The 27,624-nt window shown below is 36.7% G+C and overlaps 1 protein-coding gene across 1 annotated transcript in view; it reads left to right on the forward strand.

The window, feature by feature from the left end:
* The window catches only part of trpc5a (transient receptor potential cation channel, subfamily C, member 5a), a 70,485-nt gene that overhangs the window by 24,973 nt on the left and 17,888 nt on the right, over nucleotides 1-27,624 (forward strand). Inside the window, exons 3-5 of the mRNA XM_084090717.1 lie at nucleotides 2,474-2,995; nucleotides 23,798-24,134; nucleotides 27,223-27,362. Of these exons, the coding sequence (XP_083946843.1) occupies nucleotides 2,474-2,995; nucleotides 23,798-24,134; nucleotides 27,223-27,362 (999 nt within the window). The remainder of the gene's footprint in view (nucleotides 1-2,473; nucleotides 2,996-23,797; nucleotides 24,135-27,222; nucleotides 27,363-27,624) is intronic.

The raw sequence follows: 27,624 nt of genomic DNA on the forward strand, positions 1-27,624 counted from the left end.
GAAGGAGAGATGAAAGATAGGAAAGGCTCTAACTGGCTTGAGGTTCATCTTTCTGACAGCTGCAAGGACAGCATGATATATAAGCAGTTCTCCTCCATCATCACTTGTTTCTTTGTTCACTCATCCTGTAAACAGTCTTTCTGTCATGTATCTTGTGTAGCCTCCCTCTTTGTGAGGGGAGGAGTGTAAGCCAGAGGAGGCGGGGCCTTGAACTGTCTGACGTCACGTTCTGGAACCTTCTGTTTTTAACCACTTCTCATTTCTGTCAAATTAACATTTCTTCTTTCATCTCTGAAAACATGCGTCAAAATATAAAGCTCCAGTCTTAGCTACTCCTGCTAACATGCGTATATTGTGTATTTGGTCCACTCCCTCTCTCTTTATTCTGTTTTTTATTCAATTCTAAAATCCGAAATAAATGAAAATTCTCTCTTTTTTTTTACGAGCCTTATATTTTAATTACGAACCTAATTGTTTACATCACAAGAGTAAGTTCCTAAGTTATTATTAGTAACTCAAGTTATTCTTAACTTAGGAATTCTTATTGCTTCCTAAGTTATTTTGAATTGGAGTCACGGTTATAGGTCAATTGTGAACTCAGTAACGGCTCTGAACGTTTTATTGACTGAGTTAAGTCCTATTCATTGGGTGCGTCCAACTTCGCTTTTAGACATACACTCACAAACTAAGTGCCACAATTTCGAAGTGAGTTCCACTTTGTCAAGTGAGTGAGGGAAGTTTATGTGGATAGGCCCTTGTCCCCTCAATTTTGACCGAGGGAGCCAATCTACTCCGATGTACACTTCAAGCAGCTCTTTATCCCACAATTCAACTTGATTGTCGTCATAGCGATCGCACTTAACTGTAGCGTATAATAAATATTAATTATTTTGAGAATTAATCCCATAATAGTGTATAATATATTAATTATCTTGAGATTTAATCACATCTACCTTATGTTCACAGTCAAAGTTTATACTATTGATATTTTTTTCTGTTTGTGTAATTAAATTTTTCTCCAACAGCTATCTATAGGATTTTATATATTTTCTCCAACAACTTAGCCTATACGCATATAGAATTGTATATAAAACACATTCATAAGTAAAAAAAGGGTTTAAATAATAAATCAGCTCCATAGTGAATTCCAAGTGATCAAGGGCTTAGTGCGTTCCATTTAAACCTTATTTACTAGTTCCGCCAGTAGTGGGCACTCGTGCAATGTAAGTAATGATGCACTTTCGAGTCCACGAGAGGGAGGGAAGTTAGCCAGTAAAGGGCTTAACAATTTTGGAGTGGAACGCAGCCAAGGAGAGAGTTTGAAGCTCTTTTTTGTATCTTTTTAATTGACTCACTACAAAGAACCAGTTCATAAGAGTCACACTGTGATTGTTGCTACCTGTGGATAGATGATTTCGAATGAAATCTCTTAAATGGCCACACATTTCTGGTCTTTTGTCAATGGAGACTAGATTTTAAATTATTGTCACACATTTTTATTTTTGTCGCATTTGCGAATATTTTAGTTGCACTCTTTTTCAAACTGTCGACGTTTTCATAAGGACGCATCTAATAGAGATTGATGTAAAATTGCTCTCACGGAAACAGAAGCAATACGCTTCAGTGAGCGCTTGGACTCACACATTCATTGCATTTGTAATGTGAAGATGAATTTGTACAGCACTCTTTTAGGGAGAGGTTTATTGAACTGACAGACAGCATGCAAAAATACAACCAATCCTGCCTAATTCCTACTCAGAGGAAACACACACGTGAGATCATAATTTTAATGGTAAAATACTGTAAAAGTGCTACGTTAAAGACCTGTTCATTGGTTAAAGGTACAGTAAGTTCCCTTACTAGACGGTGAAAAACTGTAATAGATATAATGGGACAGTCATGTAATTTTACAGTAAAATACTGTAAAATGTAGAGTTTTATCTCATTTAAGTAAATTATAGGGCTATGTTGTTATTTTGTCATGTCTGTTAATATGATATGATTTGTATTAATGTATTTATGACATTCTGTACCTTCTATTTTAGTATTTACCTCAAGCTGAACTTTGATCCATCATGTGGCTTTCTTTTTATCAACTGTGTTTTTCAAGTGGTTGCCAGTATATTATAAAGGTATCAGTTTTTATTAGAGGTTATTTTATACTGAAATATGGTAAAGGTCTGGCAACCGCAGCTGCCGTTATTTCAGATTTTGTAGGGCATTTTTCACTGACTTGTTAAAGTCTCCAATTGTTCTTAATTTAATCGTATGGCTGGTACAGCAATCAACTGGGATATCAGAGAGCTGGCTGCACTCTTGTCCAGTCATCTGTATTCTGCTGCTTTAGTTTGTGTTTACATGCAGTGCAGGTTGGTGGACTGCCATAATGATAGACTCGCAGCAACTTGTGCAGGTGAAACGCTCCATGAATCTTGTGTTTTTCACACTTTCGTTCTTGTCCCCTCTTTCTCAGGTTCCATCATTATTGATGGACGCCCAGTTTTCCGAGTTCACACCTGACATCACTCCCATCATGCTCGCCGCCCACACAAACAACTATGAGATCATCAAACTCCTGGTCCAACGCAAAGTCACCATCCCTCGGCCGCACCAGATCCGCTGTGACTGTGTGGAGTGTGTGTCCAGCTCTGAAGTGGACAGCTTGCGTCACTCTCGGTCCCGTCTCAACATCTATAAAGCGCTCGCCAGCCCCTCTCTCATCGCCCTCTCCAGCGAGGATCCCATCCTAACCGCCTTTAGATTGGGCTGGGAACTGAAGGAGCTCAGTAAAGTGGAGAACGAGTTTCGACAAGAGTACGAGGAGCTTTCTCAACAGTGTAAGCTCTTTGCTAAAGACCTGCTGGACCAGGCACGTAGCTCCCGTGAGCTGGAGACCATCCTCAATCACCGTGATGACCAAAGCGAGGAGCTGGACCCACGAGAGTGCAGAGACTTGGCCAAACTCAAGCTGGCCATTAAATATCACCAGAAAGAGGTGAGGAAACTTCCATTAGCTTCTTGAGTAAACCTGTTGCTGGTCATTTCTACCCAGGCTGATGTTGAACGTACGATGGGAGATTTCTCCTTCACTTTATTGAATGATGCTTTTGGAGAAAGTGTCTATTACTGTGAGTTTGGCTGTTTTTTGCAATTGTATCTGAGATTTCCCTCCTGTAATGGACATAGGCTACATTACTTCTGCTTCAGCATAGGCAGCACAGAAACCTCACTTGAAGATTATGTGCAAATCTCAAGAAAACAAGTCCATTAATCATTATCTTGAAATTTCACCCCCAAATCCAAAGGAATTTTATAGTTTTGCAGAAAATAATGAAGCCTTTTATCTTTTTATGTCACATTTTAAAGAGGAAAATGTGTGTAATTGCCAATACCATAATGCATCTGCATACGTTTTTTAATTTTTTAGTATTCACTTTGGTTATTCTTATAATATATATACATTTAAATCAACATAAATTAAAAGCAGTACAAAAATGCTACAATGTAGAATATATACTTTATTAAAAAAATGTTTTTTACATTTATATTTCTGTTTATTATTTTTTATTTAATTCATTATAATGTAATTGTAATGCAGTTTCAGAAGAAAACATTGTCTCTATATTTTTATTTAATTTTTATAAAAATAGGCTTCATATTATTTAAGCAAAATATAATTTTGGGGTGAAATGTTGGACATATTCTTAACAGGTTTCTGGAGATGCACCCATTTACACCATGACATTTTTTGCACTTGATTTAAACTTAATTTTTTTTTTGCCATAACAATGCAGCATAAACACATCAAATTTGAACTGTCATGCCTTTATTGTCATTCTTGTCATTCCCTTAGGTGCATGACATAAGCCAATTGCTTCACCAACCCAAAATTTTACCAGCTAGAGAAAAATCTATCTTTTGTATGAATTTCATTGTATGGCAAAAGTCCACCCACTTTTTTGTGTTTATTCTGTACACACAATTTATTATTATTATTCTGCAGACCCTTGGAATATTCTCTTCTTTAGAATGTCTTGTAGGGAAAGTGCCTTTCTATCTTTCTTTCTGAACTTTGTGATCCACAGGGGGATACGATGTGTGCTGAAGACCAGAGACTTGACGAGATTAGAAAGACAGGAGATAGAGACAATGAGAAAGAAGCACTAGACAGATGAAAGACAGGAGCTTTGTTCCAAAACCTTGTGAGCTGCCACACTGTAGCTATAGGCAGCTGCCTTCGAAGTCAGCAATAGTCTTGGAAGTAATTTGAAACTCTCTAGGCAATAGCAATCAATGCAACAAATAAATTGAGACTTGACTTCAAATTTCAAATGACACAGTACTCTAATAAACATAAAAATACATCACACACAAATATTGGGTTAAATCTGAATTACACTGAACCATTTTTATTGACACTTCTTAGTACTGAATGTAATATACATTTAATCTTCATTTCTCCTCATCTGCCATCTTGGATTTATTTTTTTCCACTGAGCTTGTCGCAGTGCATTATGGGATTGCATTCTCCACAGAAGATCCATGATGCTGTCTTAGATTTTGGCCAAAAGAAGGCAGCATAATTAAGTTTTGAAGCCTACCTTTTGGAGCAGCTTTCGTACTGGAAGCGCTCCAATGATGCCTTAAAATGCTTCCTTTGTTGGCAGATCACTAGGTTTTGGAAGAAGAAGAAAAAACAAGGGAGTGATGTGCTACAGTAGGTAGAATGTTTGCAGCATTTTCTGAACATATTTGAATGTAGACTTGCATTTGAATTGAATTTCTTTCAACATTTTGACTATTTTGCTGCTGTTGGCTTCCATCACAAAGCAAATATTTAAATCAAAAACAATATCAATGTCCAACTGAGGGTTTATTTTGGTCATACTGCATGTAATAAGTGGGATAATTTTCAGTCAGAATAAACCCTTTCAGGGCAATGGTTTGGATACTGGGTTTATTTTGTGATAAAGACTGGTTTGTTGTATATAATTCCTTACGTTTTTATTACTGTTTACTTGACATTATCAAACTTAAAGCACTAACATACAAGTGAGTTCAAAAGTTTTTTTTGAAAGAAAATTAATGCTTTTATTCAGCAAGGACACATTGACAAAAGTACCAATAAAGACTTTTATGTTTGTTAAACAAAAAAAAAAATGCACAAAAACAATCTATTTTAAATAAACACTGTTCTTTTCAACATTTTATTCATCAAAGAATTTTCCATAAAAAATATCAGCACAACTGTTTTCAATATTGATAAGAAGAAATGTTTCTTAAACACGAAATCAGCCAATTAGAATGATTTCTGAAGGATCATGTGACACTGAAGACTGGAATAATGATGCTGAAAATTAATCTTTGCCATCACAAGAATATTATGTTTTAAAATGTATTAAAAATAGAAAGTGGTTACTTAAAATTGTAATAAAATGAAATAAAGCTAAAACATCTTCTAATATGTTAGATGATATACGTTGTATATATAAAACATACAGTAAAAAAACAAAACTATATATAATGTATTTTTGATGAAACAAATGCAACCTTGGTGAGCATAAGATTCTTTTCTTGTTTTAAAATCATTAAAAAATCTTACTGACCCCAAACTTTTGAACAGTATACGTTGCAGCATGGATGATTTCTGCAGTAAACAAAAAACAGCATATGGGATACTAAAGTCATAAATAAAAGGAAACATGCAAGGTCTAATACATTTTTTTAAAGGCTATAATGCTTTTCAGTCACAATTGTGTGAAAAACACCATAATGTTACATTGGAAACCACCTCAAGTTATGTTTACTCAAGACTGTGTAAATCAATTTTAAAAACCGTCATGGGCTCTCTAGGGAGATTACAGTGATCTTTTTCATTTTGAAACCCAAACTGTCTTGTTGCAGAACTGACACTTGTTCCAAACGGAGGATTTGAGAGTCTGTGTCAAAGCGGTTGGTTTCTCTTCCTGTCAGTCAGAGGTGATGTTAGCCCTGGCACTACGAGACTGCTAGCAATTAGCTCTAATTGTTTTGTGCACCTCAAGGAAAGCTGCTGTGAATACAGATCACACTGCTGTACGCATACACACACAAGGGGAAGGTGGTCAAGACAGATGTGGCGCTTTGAGCCAAGACATGCTATACAGTTGAAAGAGTGATCAGGATTATTATGAGCACATTTAGTGTGCCATAATATTTGTAGTGCTAGTGATTAAAGTTTTAGGATGAGATTAAAAAATGAGAAAACTTTAGCTTGAGATTTCTAGCTTTACTTGAGATTTCACACAGTAATTTGTCTGATATAAATTGTTAATATGACAATGAAATGAGTCAGAGAAGATGACGGCGTAACACTGGGCTGAAATGGTGAATAGAGTGCAGAGAATAAAATACAGCCAGACAGGCTTGCTTGAAGCATCACTCAAGGTTTTTATAGTTACAGATAATGCTGCTTATGGATTTCATTATATGCTCACGAGTCACAGGTCTCAGGAAGAGCCTCTGTGCTGTTGCTTAGAGCTATCCTTTAATGGGATGATTCTGGTCTCTCTGAACATTCTGGTCTTTTTTGTTGTTTATGTTGCTGATAAAGGGTTGTACAGCCTAGTACACAAACGTTGGCAAGACATCTACTTGGTTTCTGGATTTTCATCTTGTAGATGCAATTGGTATTACTGATACCTGTAGGGACTGGAACAAGCTTCAAACATTAAGTATCAGTGTTATGTTACTATTATAGTATTTATTGATATTTTGTATTAGTATTTATATATACATTGCTTTGACCAATTGTGGTAATTAACGCATTAATTTACACTTTTAGTTAATAAAATATGTTAAGAAATTAATACATTATGACACATTTAATTAATAACAATTCATATATTACTTAATATATTAACCATATAGAATCTTTATTAGTTGCTGACGCAGTAATCATTAATTAATGGTTTAGTTCTTCATGAGTCATACATTAACACATGATTATCTGTGCATTAGTTAAGCATGAACCCGTATGGTAAAGTGTTACCCAGCTTTTATTTTTATATTTTAAGTTTTTAGTTTATTTTAATTTAATACATTTTAATTTTAGTTTAAGTTTTGGTAAAAAAAACATTTGGTAATTTTTTAATATTTCTATTTAGCTTTCATTTCTTTTTATTTCAGTTTTTCATCTAATATTTATATTTTATTTATGCATGTTTATTTTGACATATTACAGAGCCCCAAAACACAAAGTACCGGAACATGTACACTTTGTACAGTACAAAAATCATTATTACAAAATAAACCAAGACAGGGTGATCAGGACACTGACACGAAGCAGACGTGAAAATACAAATCTATAACAAAAATTTGATCTCAGAATACAGTCAATGACCAAACATAATCGAGCATTCTAGAGGCGCAGTGTGAGTTAAAGCCAAAGCATGTCATTTTTTTCAATGTTGAAATTAGTGATGCCCTGAAATTTTGGCTGCGGATACTATATTCAGCCAAAAAGAATTGAAAATAGATGCCATTTTATATTGCGTTTTTGTTCAAGTTTTCATCTTTTCTTTGATATCAGCTTTATTTCAATTAGTTTTAGTTAATAACTTTGGTGTGTAACTTATCCCATGTATGAACATGAATGATACCCTGAATTATGTGTTTTTATTTTATTTTGTGGAGAGGTGGTTACATTTCTAAGCAATCAGATTCTAGAGGCCCTTTCTATCCTTCTTCTGATGTCGTTCCCATCTCATCATTTTTTTCTCATCACCTCCTGTCCTTCCATCGTCTCTTTTTTTCTGTAATTTTGGAAGAGGGAGGAAAGTTGATTTACTGCAGTTGATTTAACCCCCCTCCCCTATTCCCTCCGTTCCCTCATCCCACCCCTCCGTTCATTCGCTTTTTGAATCGATAAGGATTACATACCCCATATACTCTGAGCAGCACTTTGCTCAATAACTGCTGTGCTTCAATCTCATTACCTCGCCTCTCATCTGAACTACTGCTTGAAATCTGTGCTGTATTCATGCGCTTCGATAGACACAACTGCTGATGTGGGATAACTGTACAGAGGTGGGATCTAGGATTTGGCCAGAGTGTTATTGAAGGGGACTTAAAAGTGGTTGATAAGTTGATCTGTTACCACGTTTTATGTCAATCATGGCCAAGTTGTAGTAATTCCTTCCAATGATTTATTAATTTGTTCCCTCCTGTCGTTAAATCAATGCCACGACTTAACTAAAATGCGGGAACAAATTAATAAATCATTGGAAGAAATTCTTAATTCATGGCAACGATTTCTTTTTCTTTTTTTTACATTTCATGTCTGGGGCTCCATACACTTGGATATGCATCACAACAAAGAAGAAAAAGATGATCGCAATTTCTGTTTCATGCTTACTTTAAAGCTTTAGTGACCTCATCAAGCTGAAGTGTGTACATTTTGTAAATATTAATCTAGGATAATTTTTTTTTTTTCTGAAACAGAAACCAAATCTAAAGTTTCAGTAATTAGACTTAGCTAATTGGGTAATTGAACTCAGTTTGCTATTCAGTATTCTTGTATTTTCAAGTGATAAAGTAAACCAGTTGTAGAAAAGTTCTTCGGCAGTGAGCCTCTCGATATTTCAGCCAAACAAATTTTACATATTGCTACTCTAGCATAATTTTTAGTCAACGTGAAGTGCGTTCAGACTACTACTAACATGTTTATCTGTTATAGTTTATCTACAGTGTGTGCCTCAATAATCTACTAATTTACTGCTTATTAATAGTTAGTAAGGTAGTTGTTAAATTTAGGTATTAGGATTAAGGGATGTAGAATATATGGTCATGCAGAATAAGGCATTAACATGTGCTTTATAAGTACTAATAAACAGCCAATATGCTAGTAATATGCAAGCTAATAAGTAACTGGTTAATAATGAGAATTGGTCTCCAAACTAATGTGTAAATACATTTTTAGTTGTTGTTGTTGCTTTTTTGGCTGAATATCTCAGTAAATGAACATACTTCAGTTAGTACCTCAGGATAGATCTCTTCAGTTTTATTAAAATAAAGACATTTCAGTCATTTTAAGACACATGAAGCATTTACCCACCCTTGTGTCATTTCAAACCTGACTTTTCTTTTCTTTCATTGAAAACAAAAAAGAGAAATTTAGCAGAAGCTGCTCTCCTTTATTCATTGAAAGTGAGTCAGGCTCCAAAAAATACAACAACAACAAAAAATCACCATAAAAGTAATCTGTACACCTCGTGCACTACATTCCAAGTCTTCTGTTTCCTTGTGATAGCTTTGTGCAAGGATCAGAAGACTTTTAGAGAAAAGAGCAGCTTGGGAATTGTGTTAAACATTTACTTTTATGTTCTATGGAAGACAGAAAGTCAAATGGTTTTGGACAACATGAGAGTAAGTGGATGAATTTTATGGGTGAACTATAGTAGGGGACGTTTACACGAGTCACGACAGTTTTCAACTAAAGATTTTGGCAGTTCATTTACATGACAACAGCGTTTTGGGGGCTTGAAAATGCACATTTTTGAAAACGATACTGTTATCGTCTCCATGTAAACTACAAAAAAGTGAATTTGTGGAAATGGTGACGTCATGCGCATGCATATAGATTGGTGCAGGGATGACGTAATTTTGTAGGCCCACCCGGAAGTTAGCATCATACTGGTTCTCTCAACAAAAACCCAATAGGATATTTCCAATGGATTTTGGATTGCAGGTCAATGACTAACAAAAGATTATAATTCTTATACATTTTGTTCATCATGATAATCTTCACAAACTAACACAATTTTTATCAATTTCAAACCATACATACAATCATCAGAAGTCTAAAGCTAAACGTCGTCTATATACGAACTACACCACAGTCGCATGACTTCAACATCACCATCACTAAGCTTCCAAAAACTCTTTGTTTTTAGAACATTTTTGCCTAAAAGTTTGAGTTAATACTAGTTTTCAAGAGCACGATTACCAACACAAGGAGGCTGTGATAACGGACTAGTGAGTAGATGAGGTTACCTGTTCGGCTGATGCCGTTTAATGTCCCCGTCAACCTCTATAGTCCCATTTAGCCACTTGTTAGTAACCACCTTTTTCAAGACAAGTAAACAAATTTTATGTCATAGAATAAACCGTGAAAATATCTTGAGCTTGTGTTCGCCACAGACCTCATTTCATGCACCAAAAACCCATTCAAAAAACCCATTGACTTCGGGACAACGGAACCGGAAGTGCTAAAATGCTAACTTGTTTCCATGTTTTGACCTACAAAATATGTCATCTGTGCATCTGTGAATTGAATGTTCAGTCTGGCACTGTAGAAGAATGTGTATGTGCGTAGTCACGTAACGTTAGTGGTTCTTTAAAAAAGTTTCATCGCCAACTACTGGCCTGGCATGCATAATATGTAATTTTTTTTGTAGTTTTGGCAGATCCGTGTGAATGGGGATTGTTTTGACAACATTGTCGTCTGTACGCGGAACTTTTCAAAAACGCAAAGGAAAAACGTTTCCGTTTTTAGTATGCAGTTGTGGTGTAAACGACCGCTGATCTCCCGCTTGTTCTTCACGCTGGATACTGGATGAACATTGGATATCTCCCTGTATTTTTAGCTCTGTACCCTGCCGGAGGAATTGCTCACTCTGTTCTCACTGCACGCTCACTTACGGCACCCTGGGATTAGAGTATACGCTCCCTCCGCTCCCTCTCTCAAAACATTATTTTCTCTCTTTCTCGTACTGATCCAAGCCAAACACACATACAGAGTGAGGGGGGCAGAAAGTATGAGGGATAGATAAAGAAAAGACAGTAAAAGTATCTGACTGAGAACAAATTGTTGCTGAATAATACAACGCAAATCAATTCCTGGTCGGCAGGTTGGATCGCTCCCGGCCAACTGAGCAGCAATGGCTTCTTTTGTTCTGATAGAGCAAAGGAGGAGAGAGAGATAGGTTTATTCTTTCTCTCTTGCACTCTGCTGCTCTATTCTGCTGTTCTAGACCTTGTGTGTAAAGACAATCAATGCTTCTCCGCTTTGATGACTTATTTCGTTACAGGAATCCACAATAAGTTAAGCAAAAATGTCTTGCTTTTCTTTTTGGTCCTTATATTCATAGTATAATAGAGAGATTATGGGAACTTCTTGGGGCATGTGTATGAAGTGTATTTTGTAATATACAGTATGTTATTTTAGTATTATTTATATACTATCATAGTATTTATTAAAATTTATTTTGCTTTTATTTTTATATTTAATTTTTTTGTCATTTTAGTTTGTTATTCTAATTTTGTTATGTGCTGTTGTCATTTTTATTTTTTTATTTTTTTATATTTCTATTTAGCTTTAATCAGTTTTAATTTTAGTCATTTTGGTATTTCAACTTATTTTATAACTGTAATATTTAATTATTAGATCAGAATTTGAACATGGGTCCCCTTGTGCGTTAAATGAAAACTGTATCACTTAACCAACACGTAGCCTATAATTTTTTTCCCTTTGGTTGTGTTTTTTACATTTACAAATGATATATATATATATATATTTTAGTAGACAGGATGTTAAGGAAACAATAGATTCTGACACTGGCTTGCAATGGCAACATTACTGACTTTTCTGGCAATCGACATATTGTACAATCTAGTACAAGCTTCCTGTGCGCACTTATCCTACTTGTGATGTCATACACTGTTAAAAATTATATATGTGCTGTTTTGCTCAGTCATAGCCTCATTAAACATTAATATGAGCTGTAAATTGGACTAAGCAGGAAGGAGGAAGCAGGGGAAGGATGTTACAGGAAGCTGAGAGTTAGAGAGAAAGAGAGACAAAGAGCTTATTCCAGCCAGGAAAAAAGAGAGATGACTTTCTGGCTATACGGTAACATCAGGCTTATTCTTGGCAGCTTGTGCGAGAACAAGAGTTTCAGTTCGCTGCCCGTCTGCTTCTACTACACTACACTACCCTGCCCACCCTTGTCATTTATTCATCTCACTCGGTAAGAATAGCAGGGACTGCATAAATTAACCAGCACTCCAATGTCTCTGTGACAAGCCGATTTCTCTCAACAACTTAACACAAGGAAGTTATGACGAGGGATAACCCATTAGACAAAATGTTATCTTGACAATACATATTTGTTAATGTGAATGTTAACTAGTTCCACCCACTGCAGTATTGGGTCAAGCTTATTGCCTTTGTGTTTAGGTCAACATTAGTAAACTAGTAAGTTTTTGACTGCACTGCTTACTGTAAACAGCACGGTAGGATTGGTTTTATAGTTAAAATTACAATTCTCTATATTCTTCAGTGTTTGTGTTAGTAAATAATGAAATCAGTTCATTTAAATCAGTCTGCAAACAATGGTTATTTATTACTTTTAGCATGCGTTTCTGATGTACGCTGTGTTGTTTGCTTAATTATTAATCTTTGTCTGTTTACAAAGAGGAGCTGATTGTGTAGATCAAAAACAACTCGCCTACATTCAAGTATGCATGGAAATGTAAGTATTTGCGAGTGAGCTACAGCCAAATTAAAGGACAGTTATGTGGACTATACTGCGTTCATGCCAATTCAGAACAATTCCCCATGGTGATCACACACAGTGTTCTTATCAAACGGTATGTCTTCGTCAAAGTGTGTTGTAAATGTAAGGATATGGTAAAAGGTATGGTTTTGTTCTTTCTGCCTTTTAAGAGTTCTGAAGATTCAGAATTTTCAGCAGCCATTAATCCAGTCTTCAGTCTCACATGATCCTTCAGAAATCATTCAATATGCTAATTTGTTGTTCAAGAAACCTTTATTTTTATTATCAACGTTGAACACAGTCGTGTTGCTTAATATTTTTGTAGAAACTGATCATTTATTTGAAATAGAAATCTTTTGTAGCATTATAAATGTCCTTTCGTTTTTTATCATCATTTTGTATCCTTGCTAAATGAAAGTGTTAATTTCTTTAAAAGAAAATCTTACTGACCCCAAACTTCGAACATTGGTGCATATCTGCAGTTTTAGCAAAAAAGATTTAGAGATTTAAAAAAAAAAATTTTTTTTAGAGGCCATGCATTCTTTTTTCTCTTTTGTTTCTTGTTATCGCAACTTAATTTTCTTGTGATAAAGTGGCTTTTGTTACTGCCAAACCAAGAAAAAAAGAGTATTGTATTTATACTGTATGTAAGCATATATAAAATATTGAGTCATTCCTGAGAAAACATATTTTGCAAGTAAAACTTTTCATAAACCATGTGAACACTGCTGTAGGGAAACTGGATAGTTGCACAGTTTGATTTGAAGATTCTCTGAATTTTCTCAGGATCTGATGTGTGCTGTTGTGACATTTATGCATATTCTGCATCATTAGTTTCAGCAAAGCATTAATTAATTATATCTTTACTTGCCTCAGTGTTAAACGTCACCTACAACTGTTTATAGTATGTATCGATTAAACCACTTCACACCTGCAAGCACTTCAGTTGTGATTCAGCTGCATGATTAGGTAAACTAAAATTCACAATCTGCTCTGCTTGATGTCATTGTCTTTCTTTAGTGCTGTTGTGACATTCATCATTATTCTCAATTTGAATAAAAAAAAAAATCCAAATGCGAGGACGCTGATCTGAACATTTCACCTCCGATTGTACTTTGAATTCTGCCATGAAACATTTATTGCGGTTAGCTCAAAGTTGTTTTGTGCTTAGTGGCCAGATTAAATATGAATTATGAGAGATTTCATCATATACATGGCTGAATTATACATTAGCATTGCTCATAATTCAATTCAGAGTTAAACATGCCAGCGGGCACAGCTTATACTAAAGTGGCACGATGCCTATTAATCTACCCCTGAAGCACCATTTCTCAGCCCTGTGAGGACAGCGGCCGTGACATCTGCCGAGAGTTAGCGCTTTATCCATACTGTATCTCCAACAGCCCATTTGGTCTCCATCCTACTCTTATTCTGTCTCATCAAGATTCTCTTTGACTTTATTTTTTTCCCTCAGCTATCCCCTCTGCGTCCTCCCCTCCCTATGTTGTTTCTACAAACAGGGACAGAAGACCTCTGTGGAAAAAGCTGGGAGCGATTATTCTTCACTCCAGAGTCTTACACTTGCATTTCTGCATCTCTCACTTATTCGCTGGCCTCCGCCTCCATCTCTTAATCTCTCCCTCTCGTTCGTCCTCTATCACTGGCAGCGGTTATTTTTATCTATTCTGTGGGTTTGCTGGTGAGTGAGTGTACAGGTTGTAGAAGTTCTCACTGGTGGATTGTGCCCTGGAGAACACGTCCTGATGATTCCTCACTCAGGAAATCAGGGGAAGTGTTTACAGCTTGTTTTCTCATGCGGTACAGCACTGGGATTGGACTTCTGATGTATGTTAGACTGGTGTTCAGTAGAGCTTGGTTAATAGAATATAACCATTATATTGTTCTTGAGCATTTTTCTATTTGAGCACAAATTATGAGCACAGCTCTTTAAAGACCCATGACATCATTATTGTTGTTCAGTTGCTTATACTGTAGCTTCTATCTGGTAGCTTTAAGGCCATCTATATTAGGGCTGCCCCCGACTAAAGTTTTTTCTAGTCGACTAGTAGTCGTCCATTAGTCGACTAATCACACGTTTATATTAAATTAATTGATATTGTACTAAGCCATAATGAGCCTTTAATATATATGGGCGTGATATATAGCCTATTCTGTGCTCAAGCGCACGCATTAAGCTTGCCGCACAATGTCGTACTTTGATATGTTCAATTGATAATATATCAACACAGGAAGGAAAACTGTGCTTGTGAAAGTTTTTTCCTTGAGAAGTTTCTCAGGTTTAAAATGTTCTCATTAAGCTATTTTTTCTCATTAAGCTTTATAATAAAGAATCTATTTAAAGATCTATCAAACTTATCAACTTGACTCATGAAGATGAATTAAGTTGTATGACGTCCCATTACTCCTATCTGATTTGCTTGAAGGCAGAGGTTGGTAAATAATCAATATTTGCTGCTTCGTAACACCTGATGATTACCAATGTTATAATGCTTTAAAGGAACACGGCGACTTTTTGGGACTTTAGCTTATTCACCGTATCCCCCAGAGTTAGATAAGTCCATACATACCCTTTTCATCTCCGTGCGTGCCGTAACTCTGTCTGACGCACCCACCGCTAGCCTAGCTTAGCACAAAGACTGGAGGTAAACGGCTCCAGCTAGCATAATGCTCCCAATAAGTGACAAAATAACGCCAACATTTTCCTATTTACATGTTGTGATTTGTATAGTCACAGTGTGTACAAATAACAAGGTCACATGAGACACAGCCATCTTCTAACCATATACATACTGGGAACTATATTCTCAGAAGGCGAAGCACTGATACTTCTGTGGAGTGATTGACTCCAACTCTGAGTGAACTCTCTGCTCCTCACAAGTCGGTGTGTTCCTTTAAAGGTCTTTGACATTATTGTACATGCAGTTGGTTGCCCTTTGTAGGGGAGACTGTTATGTAAGCCACACTAATTTACATCTATTCTATTCTTTTAATTATAATGATGTCATTGAGAGTGTATTTGATGAACTACAATTACATATAGCATGCAGTGGAACAATATGAAATTAATATTTACTCCCCTGTTGTGCAGAGCAAGTAAGAATTGACATCATGATTTGTGAAGTTTGGCTGGAGTGGCATCCGACACATCCTTGAGCCAACGGTGCATTATCTGCTGGGTTGCTCATGCTCAGCTAAAGAGCGAATGACAATCTGCTTACAGTGTTCGTGATCTGTCGTTTGGAGCGCTGCCGCGGCTTTACAGAATTGCAGTGGCACTGCAGCAACAATGCAGCTGTGGGGACTGGAGAGGCTAAGTGAATTAGCATTTAAATCACATCTGACCTGAACTGTGCAAAATGAAGTTGAGCAAGCTGAACGCTTATTAAGGGAGGTTGAAGGAGAACCACATGGGGGGGGGAGGGAAAGATTAGAAGCATGGAGTTTGAATAACTGATCTCCCCTAAAGTAGTCATTGTAGTCACTGTATTGTCATTGAAGACCATAATATTATATTGTATCATATTTGATACATCAGGCTTTAATGATTCGTATAGTATGATATAGGTCAGGAGAATATGGAGGCCCAAACTGAGCAAAAATATGTAATTTGGCACAGATGTTGCTATTTTTATGTCCAGAAAGTTTGGCCTAAAAGTCTAGCTTGTAATGTAAATCAATGGGATCTTTATAACTGTATAGCACACTGCTTACATATAATTATTATAAATATCAGTTATTACTCTATCCCTCCCAATAATGTGTCTTATTAAAGATTTAATTTAAAGGTTTATGTTTGAAAGCTCTGTAGTTTTTATTTTGCAAAATTACCGATGGCAACTTTATTTTGCAGAATTAAAAAAGATGCTGATCAAAGATGCTGTTTTTCTGTAAGCTTTTGAGATTGCAGTAAAGAAAACTGCAGAAAAGATGTTGTTTGGTGGCTACGGTATGTTTTTATTTACAGTATGTTTTAGTACAATGTAACTACGTCACCTTAAAATAAAGTGTAACCAACCAGGGGTGCGTTTCACGTACAACGACGTAACTCGCTGGTTCACTACCAAGAAATCAACTAGTTAGTCACGACTGTTTCCCGAAACCGTATTGTCGCAAATTGGTCATTTAACCACGTTGGTTAATGATGTCACGCAGGTGGTGGAGTAATAACTTTCTTTAATGAATCTGTCTGTGATCGAATTAATGGTAGATGTTTTGCTATAAATTACGAACATGCTTTTTCGGGCATGGAATATGGTCTTCTTTAAATTCCTATATGTGTAAACCATACATAAATATGGTCATACTGTACCATGTTATACAGTATATCATGGTATTACCATCTGATACCTTCACTGCACCATGGTGGTGAATGTGATTTCACCAAGTACAACATGTTCCTGGATCACAATCTTTGTTAATCCTGGAACAAAATTCCAGTCAACCAATCAGATTTGAGGGACAAGCCTACAGTTTGTGAAGTTGAGGCTTGCCAGGGTTAGGTGCTTCTACATCAGTGTTATTTACCTATCATTCCCCTCTGCATTTAGGGATAAGTTATTGGTAGGGTTAGGTTTAGGGCTAGGGATAGGGTTAGGACAACATTTTAGACAGTAATGTTGTCTTACAGTATGTTTCAAAATCACGATGACCATACCATGGTACTGCCACACTTTAAAAAAAAATTTTTTTTGTTGTTGTTGTTGTTGTTAGGGCTAGCATTACTGTATGTATGTTTTCAGATGTTGCTCTTAGTAGGCTATTTCTTCGATACAGATCTAGCATCACCGCATGAGGGGGGAAAAATCTGTTATGTAATCCTGAAAAAAAGCAGCCATTAATAGCTTACCTTACTGTGGATAACTTTTTTCAAACATACTGTATTCTGTTTTTGAGGAACTTAATGAGAAACTGTCTTTTCAGACCGTGATTCAAGTAGATGCAGCTGACATACCGATAACGCTATACTAATGTGACTTAAAGTAGCCTGTAGCCTGTACCCACTGCCTTGTCAGGTCTGCAAGTTCCATTACTCAAATAAAGTCAAAGTGGCAGCTAAATAGTGCTTGTTCGTTAATCTAAAGGGAGTGCTTATGCACCTGAATAACCTTTTGTCCATTCTACATATGACATATTAATATTTTCTTTCTATACAAGAAAAACCATACGTATTTTATGGACATCAGGATTTTTTTATTTTTTTTATTGAGCCTCAAGACTGCTGAAAATCTTTACCCTGTGTATAATGAGATTTTAATGTCTTTTTTTCTCAGATTTGAATATAAACGATTATTGCATTGCGCTGAAGATGAAAACGAATCACCATCCCTTCTCTCCCTCTCTCTCTAGCGCTCTTTTGTACTGCAGTATGAGTTTTGATTCACCTCCTACTTTATTGCCAGATACAGTATGCAATTTAGTCCACCAGCTCATATTGAGAAACTTTGATGCGCAAAGCCTTTTTACAGCAGATGGTTTCAAAAGGATTTGGGAAGCATTGCACCCTTACAGAGACAATTTCCTTGAAAAGAGCCATTTTTAAAAGATTAAGGAGGTGCTGTGTCTGGGGTTTAGGGAACAACAAGATCCCCAGTGGCAACTTAATTTCTCAGAAATAAAAAAGACGCTGATCACAGTGCAGTTTTGCAGGTTTCTGTAAGCTTTTGAGATTGCAGTAAAGAAAACCGCAGTAAAGATGTTGTTTGGTGGCTACAGCAGAAGACCACACCGATTTCTGCTGCGACATTCAGATAGGGTCAGAATTTTGCGTAAACAACATGAAAGCATTATTCTATCCTGCCTTGTCTCAACGGTTCAGGCTGGTGGTGGTAGTGTAATTTTGTGGGGGAGATTTTCTTGGCACACTTTGGGCCCCTTCAATAGCCCACCTGAGTATTGTTGCTGACCAGTTCCATCATGTAATGACCCCAATGCACCCATTTTCTGATGGCTATTCAGCAGGATAACGCACCATGCCACAAAGATCAAATAATCTCAAACTGTTTTTTTGAACAGCAACTTTTTGAATCTATGCCACAAAGAAATAAGGCAGTTCTGAAGTTGAAAGGGAGTCCAACCCGGTACTATATAGCAAGGTATACCTAATAAACTGGCTGGTGGCTGTTTATATTGCAATGAAGTTGCATTTTAAGGCAGTGGTTCTTAAAATGTTTTGAAGGTCTGTACTGATACAGACAAGAAAACAACACTAAAAGACAAAAATAAATCATAGTATATCATGGAGTTGAAAAATAAATACTTTTAACAGAGAAAACTTCCAAAATTGGTTATTGTTGATACTGAATGCAGTTTGTCTTAACTTATTACTTATAACCAACTTATTACTTAAAATATTACCCATGATACAAAAGCTATGAGTCACAAACATGATTTGTCCTTTGTGTAGTAAATGACTGGCTAACGAGAGCATTAAACCATTGAAATTCAATTATGATAGAACTTGTTATTTGCAAAAGTAAATTTTAACGGACGGAACCAGATTGGCCGACCCGTACACGCTCACTCAATGGATGGACGATCTGACAGGATTACCTCCGGTTGAGTGGCTTGACTTCTACACCTGCCTGATAGAGAAACCGAGCATAAAATGAAACTGAGGGCATATAAATCTTTAGATGCCTATAACTATTTGCTGAATGGTTACGTACATGATCCGAAGTTCTGCCTAGTCAGCGCCAAGGCCAGAAGATGACCATGTAAAGAATGACATTACAGTACAATTTTAATGATGTGAATATTTTCTAGAAATAAAAATTCCAGATGCAGCAAATACATTTTTTAACTTAATGTATTTGATTATTCTTTCTTACCCAGGTTTTTCAAAAAGTCTAGTCACAATCAATCCACAACAATGTATACAATCATAGATGATTCACAAATAATCACAATAGTTTAGAAAACATTATGCGATTAAAATATCAAATTGGAGTCTGTACTCCGTCGATTCTGGCACCCAACAACACAACAAGATGACATTTTAAGCTCCTTATGTAGCGAATCTGTGCTGGTTTGTATTGGCTGCCTCCAGTTTTCCCTTTGTTTTGCCTCCAGCTAATGCTGTGATGTAATTGTGACATCGGCGCAAAAAGGGTCTATAGATATATTGTTCAGACTTTTGAGTATTTTTGAAACCCTCTAGTTATTAGATGTTAGTAAAACATGTTCATAATTAATGTGATAATCTACACCTGTTTACGGAGAACTGACTTCATACGTCCACTAAAAATCATGATAACACTTTAGTTTAGGGTACAATTCTCACTACTAACTAGTTGCTTATTATCAAGCATATTACTAGGAAATTGGCTGTTTATTAGTCCTTATAAAGCACATTTGAATGCCTTATTCTACATTACCATATTCTACATCCCTTAATCCTACCCAATACCTAAAATGAACAATTACCATACTAACTAGCAGTAATTAGGAGTTTATTGAGGCAAAAGTGGACCATAATCTAAAGTGTGACCAAAAATGGGTCAGAAAAATCAGATCTGAAAAAACCCTGTAACATAATTTGTTTGCAGATGCTGTTTTGATATTTTGTTATCTAACGCATTCATACATTTTTAAGCGTGACATCAGTGTCCAAATACTGTTGGGGCCACGGTCATATCATGCAGGTCAAATTCATCTCATGCAGGTGTTCACAGTGTTAGGGAAAGGTAATGTATTCTTTGACTCTGCATTAGAGTCAGTTACTCTTCAAGAGTGAGCCTAAACTCTTTGCATTATCAGAGCTGGAGATCAATCCTCATTAGCATACTGCTCCCTAGCAACCAGAACATGAACAGGACATCTGTTGTTCTGTAATCGCTTCTGTCAAACAAGGCAGAAGAACAACAGATTACATCATTACCTGCCCCTCTGTTCACCTTTTGACCTGTCTTATAAAGGTCGCTCAGAGTAAACCTACAAACTGCTAGTGTTGACTGATCCCAGTGGCTCGACTCTTTTGAATCTGTTCACCAAAAAGATTAATTCACTGATAACTTTTTTTTTAGCTTGAATCATTATGCCAATTCAATTATGAGTGAATCATTTTATCATTTACCCAAAATATTCATTCAAAACACTATCATTTAATTTATTAAAGTGGATATTCATTCATGTATAAACTAAAACAATGAATACTGCGAATAAAACAAAACAAATAGGTTCTCCTTCCTTCAATGAGCCACCTAAATTTGTCTTTCACAGGTTTTAGTTCTGTGGGCTATCATTAAGAACTGAGAAAGACAAATTTATTTATAAATTAAATGCAATTCAGTCAATTTCGGTTTTATATCTTTTAAAAAAGCAAGACGAAAATCTTTGCGAACTATCCTTTATTGTGAATCTCTGTACTGAGAGATTTACTGGAAAAGCTATCATGTTGCTGAGCTTCTGTCACGGGGAGACAGTTAGTTAGGTCTGAGAATTAGTTGGGTTAGTTAGTAGACTGCATGAAAGTGAGCAAGAACGATTCATTCACTTCATTCATATCAGAGTCGACTGAAACACCACTACAGCAAACTCCTCCATCTTTACAGTAATACAGTTTCATTTATCTTCAACGCAGTGTTGCAGTACATATGTGCTTCAAGACCATTCTCCCAGGTCAGAATACAAGACGCCATTTATTTACTTGCAAGCCATGTGTTGTAAGTCATTACTACAGTCCGTAGTGATGCATGCTGGCTGGGATGTTGTGAGTCTCATTTCATGGGCAGGTTGAGGAATGATGTTGTTAGCTAAAGGGCCGCCTGAAGGTTAGTGTTCATACTGATGGATGAAGAAGCTTATTGCTGTAGTGTTACTCTCACACCATGGACGAAATACCAGCAAGTCAGGTGTGGGGAAATGACCCATCCTCCCAAACTGTTAATTATAAAATAAAACCTGAAGGAAATTACTGTCCTATCTCCTTTCTCAAAGCTCTTTGTTAAATTCACTCTTGTGTCCTTTTTTTAACCTTTTTCCACGTCCCCTCCTTAGGGTTCATTAGCTTACTTGATTAAGTGGAGGTTGATTGTCTTTTTCCTACGGGACCTTTTGTGATATATGCAATGAGTTTGAGCAGGGATTGTGGGAAACCAATGATTGGCTGTGGGTTTGGATATTCAGAGGGGCACGGCTGGTTCAGAAGCCATTGCTTTCTCAGGCTTGCTACAGAAACACTTGACTATGGAAACTTTTAAATCTGAGATAGAGTTGTTACTCATCTATCATGCAGTGTTGTCATCCCACGCAGCATTTTCCATTATAGCCACTAGATAACTTATCACAAATGGGCTATGAAATATGAGGCGAGTCAGTTCTTGGCTCGCTTCATTTCAAAGCAGATGTTTCTGAGGACACTCTCCTTCAAGCAAGTATCCTACAGCAGTGCGCTAAACTGGTAATTAGCTTTGTTTACACTCGAAAGAAGCACGTTTCCATTCATCCTCCACTTCCCCCTTTGAGAATGATTGATAATAATGATACTTTTTGCATCATTAAAGAAATAGTTCACCCTAAAATGAAGATTTTGTCATTATCTAATTGCTCTTGTGTTGTTGAAAACCTATATGACTTACTTTGTGTGGATCAAAAAAGGTATTTGTATTTATTTATTTTTTATCATTATTTTTTTAAAGAATGTCCAGGCCAGTCTTTTAAATACAAGTGAATGATAACTGGGGCTTTCAAAATGACAAAAAGTCAAGTTTTCCAGTGATTAACTGCTTACATTTGGATCTGTTCCTTACACAAAGTTATTAAATGGCTTTAAGGGTGCTTTCACACATGGTTCGATTGCCTGGTTCAAACCCGAGTTCGATTGCTGCCCCCGCTGGATTATGTTCACTTTATATTATTTCTGTCCGAACTGCATCAAAGCAGCAGCTGTTTACCCCATGCATGGTTACAGTGACGCAGGAGAAGGTGGCAAAATGTACAACGGTGCTCACCTCACCTTTAGTTTCCAAAGCATCAGCACATAATGGCACTTGGGTCTGTCTGACGCAAATGTGTGCAAATGTTTTAAAGAACACGGGAGTCCATTTCTGCTGAATAAGATCAGAAATTACATATACATTCTCTCTGCTTGCAGTACGTTAGTCATGTTTGTCAGGAAAGTGAGTGAAACACACTCAAACACGCAGTTTTATTAAATCATACGCCATTTATAGAGGTTCACTTCTGCGATTTAATACGATTGCGTTCATATCAGCAGCAAACCGTACTTGATTTCACATGAACCGTACCCCAGACCACACTTTTTATGCGGACTGGTACGGTTCATGGCTGCACACACAAGTTCGGAAAACAGAGTTCACATCATCCAAATGAACCGAACTCTGACATCAATCGAACCCGGGTGTGCACCAAAAGTGCTAGAGTGAAAGCAGCCTAAAAGATTGTGAATATAGCAAGCACATCATATATTTTATTTTTTGACACTTTTATTGTGCTTTTGTGTCCTTTTTGACACTTGAAAGCTTCAACCCCCTTTCTTTGTCTTTGTCGTTTGTCTTCCTGTTCCAACATTCGCATTCAGCTGCAAACCATGAGTGACATTTCAGAGCTAAATGTGTTAACACGCACGGTTCAATCAACAACAAATGCGGAGAAATGAATCACAGTATTGTTGTGTCTTTTAAAGCGAGCCATGTTTATGCAATAAATGTACATAGATTTATCATTTTTACAGATATAGGCAGTTACTTTCACTTTTTGGTTGTACTTTTGCAATTGCATTTGACTGTAAAGGAGACAGTTGTTGTTGGTAAGATGCATCATAAATCATAAATGCGATTAAATAGAGTACCCATCAAAAGTTTGCACCATGATTATTGGCATGTGAAGTTGAAAACATCTTCAACAAGTTCAGCTCAAGACCGCATATTGCATTTAATCTTGTTCCATTCTGTTGCTTCATCTTGCAGTTTTTTGACACTTGAATGCATCCTGTGAATTTCCCATAAGAAACATATCTGATTTTGAGTCTGGTCTGGTGGACCCTATTTATACAGGTTCTCCTTAAGATCAGCTAGTCAACTAGTCATTCATGCCACCCACCAACAAGAGGATTAAGAAAATATGTAGTTTTACCCATCTGTTGGATAGATGAAATATTGCTCATTCTTGTCAGAGTGAGTAATGCTCCTTTTTCTCCTCGCTAATTGGTCCTTCTGCGTATGGTTGCCATTATGCATGAGCATTTACAAATCCATTTACAAAGCTCTCTTTTTTTTCTCCAGTTCGTGGCACAGCCAAACTGTCAGCAGCTCTTGGCCACACTATGGTATGATGGATTTCCTGGCTGGCGTCGTCGTCACTGGGCAGTTAAGCTGGTCATGTGTTTCATTATCGGCCTGCTCTTCCCTGTCTTCTCGCTGGTCTACCTTCTGGCTCCCAAAAGCGCGCTGGGGCTCTTCATCAAAAAACCCTTCATTAAATTTATCTGCCACACAGCCTCCTACCTCACCTTCCTCTTCCTCCTCCTCCTGGCCTCACAGCACATAGCACGCACCAACCTACACATACAGGGCCCTCCGCCCACTGTGGTGGAGTGGATGATATTACCTTGGGTGCTGGGTGAGTATTATTGTGTGTGTGATGTAGGTTGTTTAGCTTGTAAAAATTAGTAATGAAATATATAATGAAATTGCATATTTATAGTGTGTGCAAGTTGATTCTGTATAAGGGATTTTTACTTAACCCTTAGCCCTAAGTAATAAAGTCCTGCAATTATAATTAAGCCCTAACAGCTTTCAACTTTTTTGTAGATTATTTCCAGCTTTGATATTTGTATATTTTTATATTTATTTGAGTGTTTTCAGACATGTTTTAGACCTTTAAGATTAAAGTTAAAAAATCTCACATTGACTTACAATTCAAAATGTAACTGACATAGATTGAAATGTTTGATTTCATTTGTAATGTTAAAGTCTATGGGCCCTATTTTAACGATCTGAAACGCAAGTATCAAACGCGAAACGCAAGTAACTTTGTCGGCGGGTCTTGGGCGCTGTTGCTATTATACCGGCGGGATAAATGACTCTTGCGCCCGACGCAAATCTAAAATGGGTTGGTCTGAAGTAGCTTCATTATTCATAGGTGTGGTTTGGGCGTAACGTGAAATAAACCAATCAGAGCGACATCTCACATTCCCTTTAAAGGTCCCATTCTTCGTGATCCCATGTTTCAAACTTTAGTTAGTGTGTAATGTTGCTGTTAGAGCATAAATAATATCTGTAATATTATAAAGCTCAAAGTTCAATGCCAAGCGAGATATTTTATTTAACAGAAGTCGCCTACATCGAACGGCCCGTTTGGACTACATCCCTCTCCTTCCTTCTTTAATGACGTCACTAGAACCGTTTTTTGACTAACCTCCGCCCACAGAAATGCTCCCTCAACTCTACCGAAATTCGTTTATGTACTTGCGCACTTCTTATAACTTACTGTGTTTACTCAGCTCTTACAGTGATTTTCTGAAGTAAAACTGACGCTTCATCTTTTGTGAGATGTACAATAAACTTTATTAAACTCATCAGTATATGTTTGATCATCATTCAGACAGCAGACTTGTAGGCTATTAATAAATAATGGATACATACAAGCAGATGACAAATACGTTATAATAACCGTAATTAAACTACTAAACTATACCTGTTTCATCTCTATACAGCACTCTGACTCTGTAGGCATTATTGTCCGACTCGAAATGAACACCATTACTGAGAGTTTCTGATATTATCATCATTCCGTGAGATGAAATTGTCCTGAGAGACTGAGCGCGAGCTCATGAAGCTCCGCCCCCTGTGTTGTCCAGCAGCAGCTTATTTGCATTTAAAGGGCACACACTAAAACAGCACGTTTTTCTGTGCCCCAAAAAATGACAATTTAAACATGCTGTAAAAAATGATCTGTTGGGTATTTTGTGCTGAAACTTCACATACACACTCTGGGGACATCAGAGACTTATTTTACATCTTGTGAAAAGGGGCATAATACGGGACCTTTAAGAGCAGACGCGCTTGTTCCATGGCGGATTGCTATTATAACGGTGGATTTGCCAGACGCACGCCAGGAGCGGTTCACAGCCGAGGAGACCGACATTCTCGTCAGGGCCGTAAAACACAGAGAAGTGACATTGGGGATGAGAGAAACCCACCCAAATTAGCTTCGGTTAAACAGGCGTATAATAATTTGGGTAAATGTGTAAGCTAGATTTATGCCTATTTTTTCACATCTTCATGGACACAACAATGATTTCCCTCGTGTATTAATATTTTTCCTTGTAATAATGTAGCCTATGATTTGCAAAAATTAAAACTGCTGCTTCTGTGTGTAGTTGAGAGAATCGAAGTGTATGCGCGTTGTGCACACGCTACATTATGGCCAAGCATGCCAAAATAGCATTTGAATAATATGCGCAACGCGCCACTGACTTTAGACTAGGTTTTTTCTGGTCAGAGGCGGAATTGTTTTCTAAACCTGCAAAATAGCATCAGGGAACGTTTGCGCCGGAACACGCCTCCTCTTTTCGCTGAACCACCCCCGGGAGCGCAAGTTCATTCCCTAATATACCGACGTTCGTCTGTGGAGGGAAAAGTCCGCTGTGTGCGGGTGCAAAATAGGAATGATACATGCGTCGGTGTACAAAGTCAATTGCGCTGGGTGCAAGATAGGGCCCTATCTCATACAGATATATATTTATATAAAACATAATTTACAGTGCAATAACAAATGTAATTTGATAAACCCATTATTATTATCCTATTATTGCCAATAACCAATAAATTGGCAAGATTTTAATTAAAAGATATTTAGTCTAAATAAAAATAAATAAATAAAAAACATTAAAGTGAGTTTAGGCATCACAGCTTTATAATTTACAGTTGATATTCATTGTGAGATTTGATTACATTTAACTGTGTTATTAAATTATTAAGTTATTAGTGTTTTAAAAATTAAAGTGAGTGTTAAACATTGGCAAAGCTAATCTAAATGTAAAAGTGGCAGAAATGAGCATGAACAATTAAAAATGCAATTTCATCCAATAAATGCATACAAAAACTGATACAATAAATTAAAACTAAAACAGTAATAACTAAAACAAATCTACAAGTGAATTCAGGCATCACAGCGTTATAATGTACAGTATGAAAAAATGTATATTCATTGTGAGATTTGCTTATGATTAAATTTAACATTGTTATTCAATTGAATTATTTATTACCTTTTTCATTATACTAACTATAAGTAACTTCAGCTACTTGTCAACTAATTCTCATTAGAGTAGACTAGTAGACTGTCAGGTGTTAGGATTCGGCTAAGAAGAATAAGTTGACATGTAGTTTCATAGTTACTTAATAGAATGTCTATTAAAAGATAGTGTTAGCAGATATTAAGCAGACAGTCTACTAATACTTTAATTAGAGTTAGTTGGCATGTAGTTACAAAGTTACTTGTAGTTAGTTGGTCTAAACTGGACAATCGAAATAAAGTGTAACCGTTTTTTAATAAATAGGGGAAATGAGCATGCACAGTTATTAATGCAATATTATCCCATATACATCCAGTTATATCAACCCATATGATAAATTAAAGTATCTTTCAATAACTGATATATTCCATCCCAAGTTTATTCCTTTATGTTTGTGTGTTTTGCACATAGGCTTCATATGGGCTGAGATTAAGGAGATGTGGGACGGAGGTTTTAATGAGTACGTCCATGACTGGTGGAACCTGATGGATTTTGCTATGAATTCTCTGTATTTGGCCACTATTTCTTTAAAGATCGTTGCTTATGTCAAGGTGAGCTCCTCCCTTAATTGTTTTGCTCTCGGTTCAGTCATCCTCGCTCATACTCGAATGCACGCAAGCACATGCACACAGACACACTCCAGACTCCATGACCATCTGCAGCTGTGTTAGTCACCCTGCATGGAAGGGTCTCAGCCCACACGAGTCCCTTACAGCGTGTGTGTGTGTGTGTGTGTGTGTGTACATTTGTGAGATGAGAAATCCAATGGTCCAAGCCATATAATTTGTTCTGTTTTGCATTTGGACATGTTCT

The sequence above is a fragment of the Abramis brama genome (genome assembly GCF_963993115.1).
Source record: "Abramis brama genome assembly, chromosome: 2".
In the NCBI taxonomy this organism is placed as follows: domain Eukaryota; kingdom Metazoa; phylum Chordata; class Actinopteri; order Cypriniformes; family Leuciscidae; genus Abramis; species Abramis brama.